Source organism: Python bivittatus, unplaced genomic scaffold (genome assembly GCF_059951505.1).
Source record: "Python bivittatus isolate LINGU-HERP-01145 unplaced genomic scaffold, Pbiv_v1 ctg000020_np1212, whole genome shotgun sequence".
Classification (NCBI taxonomy): Eukaryota; Metazoa; Chordata; class Lepidosauria; order Squamata; family Pythonidae; genus Python; species Python bivittatus.
Genome location: NW_028277030.1, coordinates 80,726,534 through 80,738,958, shown reverse-complemented (window position 1 = coordinate 80,738,958; position 12,425 = coordinate 80,726,534). Strand labels below are relative to the sequence as shown.

General features: G+C 38.7%; 1 protein-coding gene across 2 annotated transcripts in view; it reads right to left on the bottom strand.

Annotated features, from left to right (window-relative positions):
• SYNJ2 (synaptojanin 2) overlaps positions 1 to 12,425 on the bottom strand; it is a 58,963-nt gene that overhangs the window by 44,450 nt on the left and 2,088 nt on the right. For both annotated transcript variants that reach the window (XM_007437463.4, XM_007437462.4), the window contains exons 3-4: positions 8,095 to 8,181; positions 4,265 to 4,535 (exon numbers count right to left, since the gene is read on the bottom strand). In XM_007437463.4, coding sequence (XP_007437525.1) covers positions 4,265 to 4,535; positions 8,095 to 8,181 — 358 coding nt within the window. The remainder of the gene's footprint in view (positions 1 to 4,264; positions 4,536 to 8,094; positions 8,182 to 12,425) is intronic.

Below are 12,425 nucleotides of genomic sequence, written 5' to 3'. Positions count from 1 at the left end.
ATCTTGTGACTCACAAAGCTGAATTCAGTCAAGTGCTAAACAGGACCTACTTAGTGTTTCTGCAGCCACAGAATGGTAGAAAATCTAACTCAAGTGTTTGGGGCCTTCTGGTCGATGTTTAACTGCTGGTATGTATTCAGCTTGGCGGAGTTACTATATTAATGTATTTGTTCTGCAACTGTTCATTTTGCATCACCATTTAAAGCAAAAAAGTATAGAAAAATAATGCAGTGGTTTTAGTAGTTTTGCATATGATTATGCTGAAAAACTTATATTGCTTTTGTATGAATATGGATCTATATATTTTTAGTTGAAAACTACTGATCATTCAGTAGAATTCATTTATTAGTTTTGCATAGGAAGGAGGGCACAGCATTCTCAGAAAACATATTCCACCAATATAACTCTAACAAGTCCTATTGTTTTCTCTTAATGCAATCAGTGGAGATAATATAACCAAAGACTTTAACTTCTCTTGTTTAGATCAATGGAACTTAGCCTGGGGTACAATACAGTTAAGGTAAACAAGTGAAGGAAAATTGTCTCCATTAAGCATGTTCAAAATATATTTAAGCCTGGTACTCAATATGTGAAATCATAAGGATCTAAGAAGATCCTGGATGGATCGCAGTAAAAATTAATCTTTCCTAGCAACATGTTTCTCACAGTGGCCACCCAGATACCATTTGGTGTTACCCCCCACATATAGAGGGTAGCCACCTCTAGTAAAGAACTTTTTCTGTTCTGAAATATTTGGCTCCTTGAGGAATGTAAAGAAGTCCATTAGACACAGTTGCCTTCTCCACATGGGAGCACCTATCCCACTTTCTTAAAATGCAAGCTTTCTCTGGTCACGTTGCACTTCTGAAGCTGGCTTTGCTGTTAGAAAAAAGTGGGCAAGAAATATGATAAATAAGTAACACAAAACCTTTAGCAAGCAGAAAACACGTAACTATGTAAAATAGTAATTATGTAGATGCACAGATTCTCCCTCACTTTTTTCAACAAAATTACTTGGCTTCAAGGTACTGCATATGTCATTCATGTAGGCTTCTTTTAATATATGTCTCTACCTTCATAACAATTCATTTATTTTTCACTCAACCTTGCTTTTCATACTTCTGTGCCACATGTCACAGGAAAAGCCTCATGTATCAAAGCAGCTGCTTCAGGTGCCTCTTGGCTTAAGTATCATTATCAGAGCTTACATTATTTTAAAGTATAGTAAATAAAATGCATTGAACTTCTCAAAATTCAAAGCAAAAATAAATGTAAACGTGTTACAGATTTCATAATTTTGCAAGGATGGGCAAGATCTATGATCATCCAGTTATTGCTAAACTAAATTTATTTATTTATTTCTATAGCCATCCATCTCACACAAAGCAACTCTGGGCAGCATGCTAGGCTGCCCAACTCCGAAACAATTCTGGGAAGCTTCACAAGTTAAAAAGGAATATTATATAAAAAACAATGATCATCTGAGGGACAACATAACATCTTGCTACATCACCCCCAACTCAAAGAGGCCAACTCAAACACCTTAAGCCAAGGCTTGGGCAAAACTCCTGTTTTTAAAGACTGCTTGAAGGTGGGCAAAGTGAAAACCATATGAATCTTGGAGGGGGGGATACTGTTCTAAAGAGCTGGTGCTACAACCGAGATGGCCTCCTTCCTGGTGTTAGCTAGATGGCATTGCCTAACTGATGGGACCTGAAGCCAGCCAACTCTGTCAGAAGACACAGGATGGGCCGACCCTACAGGAAACAGACAGTCCCTCATATAGCTAGTTCCTATGGCATGTAGGCTTTTCTAAGTAATAACCAGCATCTTGAACTGCACCCAGAAGCCAAATGGCAACCAGTGCTGCTCACATAGCGGGGTGTTACATGGGCAAAGTGACACTTGTCCATCACTGCTTATGTTGCCACATTCTCAACCCATTTTAGCTTCTGAATAGCCTTCAATGGCAGTCCCATTTAAAGTGTGTTGCAGATGTCCACCCACAAGGTGACCAAGGCATGAGTGACTGTAAGGAAGACCTCTTCATCCAGGAGTGGGAGCAACTGGTACACAAGTTGAAGCTGTGCAAAGACCTTCTTGACCATCTCAAGCAGGAGCTGAGAATCCAGGAAGGCACCCAGATTGCCCATCAATCCCAACCAGGGCAGTGCAATCCCATCGAGAACCAAAGGTCCCCAGAACTAGGAGGATCAAGGACACACGGGCACTCAGCCTGCTAAGACTGAGGCTGAGCCTGTTCCTCCCTAAGCAGACCCCAACAGCCTCCAGGCACTGGGACAAGACCTTGACAGCATTGCTTGGTCAGCCAGGGGTCAAGATGTACAACTGAGTATCAAGAGCACACTGATGATATCTGACCCTGATCTGATGGATGATCTCCCTCAGCAGTCTTATATAGGTGTTAAACAGGAAGGGCAAGAGCACTGACTCCTGTGATGCACTGCAAATCAGGGGCTTCAGGCTTGACCTCTCCCCTCCCCCACAAGACCAACTGGAATATTCTTCCTAGCAGCCCAATAGATGGTCCTGTGGCTGATCCCTACCTAAGAAAGGACACACAAAAAAGGACTGCTATTTGGGTATCAGTAGACACAATAAGAGAAGATAAATATCTATGTTTAGCTGTTTCTATCACCACCATGGGGGCTCTTGCTCATGATCAGTCAGATTTGTTCTTTGTCTCTCAGCAACAACACTTGAGGTATCTCTTCTGATGATTCATCTCCTAGAGTTCCTCAGAGAATCAATGAGTCCACTGGGATCAGAGGATACAGAGAGTGCATAGAAGTGATCCAAGGCCTTGGATGAATAGCCTACCAGAACTTCAGGGAACACTCCAAGAGCCCTCTAAAGTCTCTCTGGGTCCATCAGATGCCTTTGGGGGGATGGGGAGGTAGCAATGAGAGAGTGATCTGACCATGACAAAGGACTGATGGTAATGTCCTCCACCTTCAAATCATGTTATAGCTGCTCCAAGACAAAAATTCAATATAATGTGCAACCTCCAGGATGTGCCAGGTCCTCAATAATTTGGGACAGGTCCATGGTTGTCATGAGGACTATGAACTCCTGAGCAACCCCAGACTTGGAGGCTGGTTATAATCCGCAAGGGCTATCAGCCTCAGGGATTCGACTGCTAACTCAGCAACAGAATATAGAAGCTCAGGCAGGGATGTCCCTATGTAGGAGAGAGACTAGAAGAGCAGCAGCAAACCCAACTGCTCCCTAGAGCCCAACTTCAGCCATAAGGTCTCACATCTGGTTATCAGCAGCACAGACCCTCTAAAAGCCAACAAAAGTTCCCAAACGACAACTACCATCCCTCCTCCCCTGCCCTGGAACTGTAGCTGATACCAAATACAATACCACATTTCCAAGGGGGAAGCCTCCTACATCTCAGTAATGCAAGCCTGGTTGGCTGATTTTTCCTCAATCAAGTCATGGATAAGGATGGATTTATTGCACGCAGACCTGGCATTTAGAAACTACAGCCATAGACCAAGACCACCAAGGACTGAATGACCTCACCACTGGCCATACTGAGAGGGCTACTGGGAATTAAGGCCCAGTAACATCTGGAAGGCTGCACATTGTCCATTATTAGAAAAAACGCGGGTTGCCTCACAAATGCTTAACATTCAGAACTAGCTCACACATGCAGTGGGGAACAGGAACAAACTCCAGATGCTATTTCTGATTCAAATTAAAATAGTCTTCCCCATACTGATGCCTCCAGTCTGTTGGATTCCCAGAACTCCCAGCCAAAATTCCATCTCCAGGTAGAATAGCATGTCTTATAATTGCCATAGCCTACTATCTGCAAATGAACAACACTTTAAGCTTTAGGTAGTGCAATCTTGTGAAAGGTCTACTGAAGTCACAGTTCACTACTATGAAAATATCACAGGATTGGAGCCCAGATTTTTTGATATCTGGTCCTCCCTCAAACGCAAATATCTGGTTGCTTTAGTAATGCTGTTTTCTGTAGGTCTGTTTTAGTTCAAGGATGAGCAATCTGAAGACATCCAGATAATGTTGGACTACACCTCCTACCACTTTATCATTGGATATGCTGGGTAGAGCTCATGGAAATTTAACAACATCTGGAGGCTACATGTTAGTCATTTCTGTCTTAGATCCAGAAAAACTCCAATCCTTCATAATGGTCATGTATGTAGTAGAAATACCCAATATTCTAGATCCATATACTGCATACTAGGACACAGCTCATGGTACTAACCAGAAAAATGAATTTCCAGTTTGATAGCTGTAATCATCTTTCTTCTGGGCTCGGATAGTGAGATCAAAGTTTGACCCTGAATTTGGCCAAGAAAAATAGAAGACCCCAGAATTCAGAAGTTTTTTCAAGGCAGAAACACGATCTTCTTCCTTAGTTTCTTCTTGGAGAGCACAGAATTCAGTTGCTGTGATCTTGTAAACTTCAGTATCAAGGATTTTTCCCACTGATGTACAGCCTGTCACAAGAACCAGGAAATGCAGAGTGGAGTTGCCTACAAAATGACATGTATATTATGGTTATATATGTATATAACTGCTTATGCCGCTCAAGATTTTATCTACAAAGGCAACCTATTATATTATTTCACTACATTTGTCAGAAGAAGACAATGAGTCCTTGTTAGGCTAGTAATCAGAGGCTAAAGTTAAGAAATGTATCTGTCTGGAACTCTCTGTAGATATGAGAGAATTATACATTGGCATAATTAAATTTATAAATCTTTAGAAGTAGAACATGTATCTGCAAACACAGATATATTACATTACTGTCTACTCCAATAGCTGGAGATTTCTAGAAGGCTTGAAAATAATGCTTAACCCCAACCTTCAAGATATAGGACCATAATAAAATGTAACTTAAACATCTTTTCAAGCCAGCCATTGAAGCCAAAACAAAACCAGTGGCAAAGCTCTAAGAAACAGTAATGAAGTTTAGGGGAACCGAAGAACCAAAAAATCTAGAACAGAAAACAGGTTTTCATGTAGACATTGTGCAAGGCTCTCTAATGAAACCATTTTCCGACTGTCACTGAAAATGCCACTGTTTAATAGCCGTATATCTCATTTTATTCGATACCCTGAGAATAATTTTTAAGCTCCAAGATAGGAATACTACATTAATCCTCTGTCCAGGTCAGCCATCTGGACTTTTGTAAAACCCAACTGTTTCCCCCCAGAAATGTCTTGTCAGTATTTACATATCACCAATTCAGCATGTTCTTCCAAGCAGTTTACAAAATAAGTACCATATATGGGCTGTTAAAATCTAAATGGCCACTAGATGGCAGCAAAGAGTTGGTTTTTCAGCATCTTTCCTACCATCTATCTGAACTTCTGCAGCCCAGATAAGCTAGTTCTATTCACAAATCAAAGCCACACTGTATTTATGTTTTTTATTGAATAAACCACAGTTACTTGGGTGCAAATAATATGCTAAGCCATAAACCATAATTTACGAATTACAATGGGTGTGATCCCACAGCAAACTAAGCCAAAACCAGACAAACTATATTTTGGCTTAGGATACTGTGTATGTATTGGGACAAGAGCTAGGACAATCCTCATGTTATTCCAATTTGTTTTTGCTTTATAAATAGGATAGAATACAACACTGAAGAGGTACTTACTTCTGCCATTATATAATAGCACATGAATAGATATGGCAGGAGGAATAACAAGGGCATTTACTTGTGATTACATCCATCCATAGACTAATCTATGACTATTATTTCAAATTGTAAGCTGACAGAACCTGTTATGTGTAAAGAGAAAAATGTACTACCACCAGTATTTCTTTAACATTTTTGACTAGTTTCAGTCCTATTAAACTAATTTCTACTCAAAATGAAGAGTAGCTGAGGAGAAAATATAAAGAGAGAGGCTAGGATGATCTGTCATCCAACTCAAATGCATGAAAAAAACATACAAGAAACCAATGTACGAGAAAGAAAATGCAAATTAAAATGTATCCAAAGAGAATAGTCTGCTCTCCACGAATATTTATGACATAATTGTAGCCACTCAGTACACAATTTGCAATTGCAAATGCACGGAAACAATCTGTGTTGCTAAATCTGCTTCTGCAGCCATGAAAAACCTCCTGTAATAATAATTTTAAAAACCAAACCAAACCAAGCCTTCTTTCCTTCCTTCTTTTATTTATTTATATTATATTTCTAGTCTGGCATAATTTTTATCTGTTTGAAATTATGCCAAAATGAAAGCACATTTTAAAACTAACCAGAGCAAAAGATAGAGAGAATAGAAATGCCATTGTCATACGCTAATGAAATGACAACCCCTAGATCAGTGTTTCTCAACCGTGGCAGCTTGAAGACGTGTGGACTGAAGTCCACACGTCTTCAAGCTGCCACGGTTGAGAAACACTGCCCTAGATCATTGCCTTTGCCTTTAAAAACCAAGCGTTACTTGATATCAGAGTTGAGAAAGGAGTCAACCAATCACACACTAACATTAACTGGATTTAAACTCTCGTAGGTTGACCTTTGCCCTGCCTGTATTCCAGTCGTTTGTTTGTTTATGCGATTAATATGGCCGCCCAGCTCCTGAACTGGAATTCTGGGTGATTAACACAGGATTTACACACTAAGGAAAGCAAAGAGTAACCATAACAAACTTCAAAAACACAACAGAAAACCACACAAACTGAGGCCAAAACACCATATGTTCAACATCCCAAACCATAGCAGATGGGCTCTTCCAACACCATGGCCCAATGCCATTTTAATATTGTTTTACATTTTAAACAAAAATAGTTATAAAGCCATTCCAAAGCCCTTAGAACCTGTAGGAAGAAACAATTCGGGTAGACAAAATCTTGAGGTGGCATAGCACGGAAGCAGGATAATGCCTTTCTTCTAATATTAAAAAATTACTAAATAAAACATACTAATTACAACAGTTTGGCCATCATGTAAACCTATGCAGAGATAATCTATATGCAGGACTGCTTGCAAAAGAAAATGATACTTTAGTTCAATATAAATAAATCTCCAATACTTGTCTACTATACATGCTGACATGCTCACCCCACCCCCACAGATAACACACTTTAATTATTGAAAATGTGGTTTCTAGCCCAGGTGATTTTGTACTCAAGCTGCCCACATGCCAGCCTACCAGCAACATTAAAAAAAAAATCAAGTATTTTAGGTAGAGAAACTTGTCTGTTAGCCAATAAGAGGACAGAGTCACATGATAAAGAATGAGCTATGCAGGGTTGCCAGATACATGAGTGTCTTCTTTAAAACACTGACAGATAAAGCAGACATTGCTGCATCCTTCTTGATGCTGCATTAGCTTCTTTGCCCACATTGTAACAGGAGAGCTGTAGTCTTCATTAACCATGAACTAGAGTTAATAAACCCTGCCACATAAAAAGAACACTTCTGGCAGCTGGCTCTCGGCTGAGGATTGCCATATTTTATGCATAGAGGTTCTGTGCTTTTAAAAGAAACATGGCAGACCAACATGGAAAAGATACAGCTTTCTTCAACATTGCATTTCCATGCTTAGAAAAAGGCTCATCTTTCTCTATCAAGGCACAGAACCTCTGACCACAAGAAAACTGTATTTCATAACTCCTGGTGAGACAGTGATCCAGAATGTGCTCTTTTATTGCTTGGTGAGTTTTCATCTATTTTCTATCATCTCCCTAACAGAAACAAAGCATGCATACTTGAGACATCATAAAAGCAAACTACAGGACGAGAAGTCTAGAAGCTAATAACTATATTAATGAGACCATCAACATGGTGGTCCCTCCTAGATTTATTCCTGCTATAGCAGTAGGCTACAAAAATAAAGGCTACAGTAATTTTGACGAAACAAATAAACCTTGCTTTCAAATTTTTATTAGAATACATGGTCAGATGAATGTTTAAAAAACCAAAATATTCATTCCATAACCATTTCTCTTTAACCTACTGAAGGACAACATTGACCTTTTTCATCAGTGAAAGTCAATGAGTGGTACTGATGGTTCATTTTTTATCTGATTATTGCACAATATTAAATTAAGTGGTTACATACCAGATTTTAACTGGAGCTCTCCTAAGCAACCATAAGCATCCATGAGCTTCTCATATTGCCCTTTAATTTCTTCTTTTTCTTCAAGTGCTGGGGAAATCACACAGTAAAAGTCATCAATTCTTGTTCCACTCTATGGCAATGTAATAAGGCAACCAAAATCAGGGTGTCTATTAGGGCTGTGCAAATTAATAGGAGGGATGCTTTGACTTCAACATTATGCAAGTGAAACACTCTTTGCTTGGTTGACAGTTCTGAATTTGCTCATATCAGTGCAGATGACTTAGGAAAACACCACATTGGTCATGCTCAATCTTCAGCATTTAAAGGAGTGGCATTTAGCTTGTGATGTTAACACAGTAAAACCTCTTCCAAATGATTCCTAGAGCCCTGATGAAGCCGTTGGTTGGTTGGTTGGTTGGTTGGTTGGTTATTTGCTTGCTTGCTTGCCTGCCTGTGAGTTGATTTTAACTCCTTGGGACTGCCTGGACAAGTCCCTGCAGTTTTCTTAGCAACATTTTCAGAAGTGGCTTGCCACTGTCTTCTTCCTAGGGCTGAGAGAGTGACTGGCCCAAATTCACCCAACTGGTTTCAGGCCTAAGGCTGGAGTAGAACTCCTAAGTCTCCTGGTTTCTACCTGGTCCTTTAATTATTACACCAACGTGGCTCTCATTTATTTATTACAGCTACTTATATGCCACTCAATTCCCCAAAGGCTCTAAGCATCTTACAAATAATTTAGAAATAAAATAAAAAGAACAACAAGGAAAACATGCAAAACAGACAGCAATTAACCCTCCTTAATACAGCACACTAGCCAAAATGTATTAACCATGACTTGGTGACTAAGCCACTTGCTAACTAAACTGCACTCACACAAATAAATCATATTATGTCTTAGTACAATGTGTAGACCCAGGCTTAAAATACCCAGTACCCAAGTTATTTTTATATAGGTAAGTATGGCTAACATTTGGGAATTCAAAGAACACAGAGAAATTGTGGACAGAGATAAAAGCATGGAATTTAGTTGGAGAATGAAAAGAGTATACAGAATTTAATTGCTGACCTGAACTTACCCATTCTCCAATCAAGGCACTTCCAAAGATAACAAAATAAACACTACATTTCCAATTACCAAGAAGTATAATTCTATCACTTTTGCAACAAACAAAAATAATGGTTTTCTGCCCCAGTACAGCTACTAGTTGATATAGCAAATATAGAGATGTCTATTTTTTCACTTATTCCTTTGGTTGTGTTGGGCAATAGAGTTATTTTGCAAACTTTAACTGAATAGTCTTATTCTTTCTGTGCTTGGGATTTTATTGTTTACAATATTTATTTCATACACACATGGACAAGAGCTTTAATGCATAAGATAAAACAGATTTTTAATCCAAATCACAATAAACATATTAACCATCATTTGGAGATAGTACAAGATTCATTATTATCTGGATTCAGTATTCCCAGGAATGGAATTCCACTATTAGAAATGCTGAATGTTAATGGCAAATAGAAGAATCAGAGAGACATGCTAGAGAGGCAATAATTGCATTAAAGGAAACAATAAATTAAAGGTAATGACTCCCTTGAATTAAACTCAACTCTTGGAGACTACATGGACATGCCCATGCTGGTTTCTCGCCAACAAAATGGAATTAGTTTGTCACAGGCTTTTTCAGGGATGTTTTTCTAACTTCCCAGTTTATTTTTATGGCCCTTGGATTTCCTGATAGTCTCCCATCCAAGTACCAACTAGATTAACTGTTTTACTTGTTAAGAGATCAATTAAGGTTGACTAACTTCTGCCAGTTGCTTAATTATTTTAAATGATAACCAGGGTCACTAGGAAGATATACTGGCTACAGATTTAATAAGGAGCTAATGCTAGTGAACCCTTATTTTAAAGGGGGGGCTGTTATTCACAAAAGTCCATTATATACAAAAGTAGGACATTGTGATTTATGTCATTTGTGGAATGACACAAATGATGTCATTAGCATGATGATCTAATGCAGATAACATCACATCATTTCTGTAATTACACTTTACACAAATGATATAAATTGTGGTGGAAATTTGTTGTTGCATGCAAAGTTCATTGTATTGTGGTCCAGTAAATTGAGCTTTCACTGTAATGCATTTAAGCTAGTTTTTAAAAATTCTGCAAAGCATACTGAGTAGCAGGGAATTTTCTGTGAACTAGGACTAATTTCACTAATATGAAACTAAAAGAATAAATTGTTTAGCTCTGTGTAAGGTTTCACATCTGTGAAAGCGCACTCAACAGACATGCACTGGTATCACACAGTCAAGATATCTGATTCTTTATTAGGCAAAGGAATTACTATAGCAACGGGCCACAGTGGAACCTAACACATAAAGTGAACGTGACATTCAGAAATGTAAACAACATTTAAGAATGTAAGCAATTTTCAAGCAACCATTTCACAACTCAGGAAGAAAAGGGACTGAAAGTACAAAGTTCATTCTCCTAGTCTGTATCAGCAAACAGAAATATATTTAAAACAACATGTCACTGGTTGCAGAAAGAAAAGTACTTATGCTAGCCAAAAGAGAAACATCAAGGTTTAAATAATTGAAGATTAAATGCAAACTGTACTTCAAAGACAGCAAAATCCATATGATTACAGTTAATGGGCAAAACCTTGATGCTCATGAAGTTATAATAACAGTTCTCAAACTGTAACCTTCAGAGGTATTAAATTACCATCAGTAGTAAGGGAAAAGGGGTAATTCAGAAGACATTACTGACGTGAGTTGTAATGCTACCTGGCATTCTCAAGAACATCTGCTTCCCAGGCAGGGAATCCACACCACTAGGTCTGAAGCAGGATTTTCCTGAAGAGAGACACTTCCTTTAGCATATAGCTAAAGGACAGATCTCGCACAAGAATTTTTAATCTTTCAAAAACTGCAGCTAGTTCTCCAAGAGAAGGGAGAAGCAAGAAGCTAAATATTGGGGCTTGGTGAGCCTGAATCTCTGAAAAAAATATTGCAATTTTACAAATTTTCTGGAAATGAGTAAGAGGCCTTGGCTTCAGGCATCAGCTCGTCCTAGGAAATAAATAACAAGCGTAGGTAGAAATATGGCATAAGAAGGGTTTTTTTTTAAAATGTTTGTCATAATTTCTTGACACTTTGGAGCACAGTACCATTGAAGGTGTATGTTCCCGTTTATCCAGTAAGTAAAACAGACATCTGTATGCACTAAATTCATTCTATGACAATCTTTCCACATAGTTTTTTGCTTACTTAAGAATGGGGGATGGGAGTCAAGATGGTGATCACAGCAACAAGATTGAAGTCCTACCCCTTGTACATGCATCCACATCAGGGAGCCGTGCCTGCCCTGCCCCTCTGTATGTACCAAGGGAGTGGGGTTTTGAACTTGCTGCCATCTTTACTTTTCTGACATAGAAGCACACCTCCCTCCCCACCCCCCATGATGCTACTGACCAAGACGGGAGTGTAATTGTTCAAGGATTCCAGGGTGAAGCAGGATGGATTCAGGAAAGAGAAGAGAAGGACAAAGGAAAAAAGTATTTTAAGAACTATCTTGAATCCCAGTTTGCTGGGGAACACATGCATGAGACACTAAAGCATTCAGTGATGGGCATCTAGGTAGCTTTTGTGGGTGCTAGGGGCTGGAATGAATAGATTTTCCGTCTAACATGGCTTTTCTTATGTTCTCAATTTCTTATCAATTTTGAAAATATACATAAATAATATATGCTTTGCTGATAAAATAAATAGATCCTCAAGATCTTATTTATGGATATTAGTGTAAAAATTACACATGCCAAGATCTTTATATGACATTTTGATTATAGCAATCTGCAGTTAATGTATCATGTAAGATCCTGACATTTTAATTATTTGCTTTCGTCACAGGCAACACATACAAAAATCTGGGGATTTTGCTTTGCATGGTGGCTTGACTTTCTGTTTTGGCTTGTAGGCAAAGCTGTAAAGTGAGCGAGGACAGAATTGTCTAGCACCTGGCTGTAAGTGGACCACTTGGAGTTTTAGTTAATAAATCACTGCTTCTGTTTTATTGACCTCATTTTCAGCAATCAGCTGAATTAAAGAGGATGGCATGAAGTGGTGATAATGAGGTCTTGAGAAAGAGCATCTACCTCTCATATTGGCTGTAGGGAAGGTAATGCAACTGAATTTCTGAAGACAAGCTGCCACTTATATTAAATTCACACCTGTCTATCCTTATCTTTTTATCAATTGTGAGGCAACTTTTGTAATCAATAAAATATATGACAGCAAGGGAGAACTCACCCTATTCATTAAGA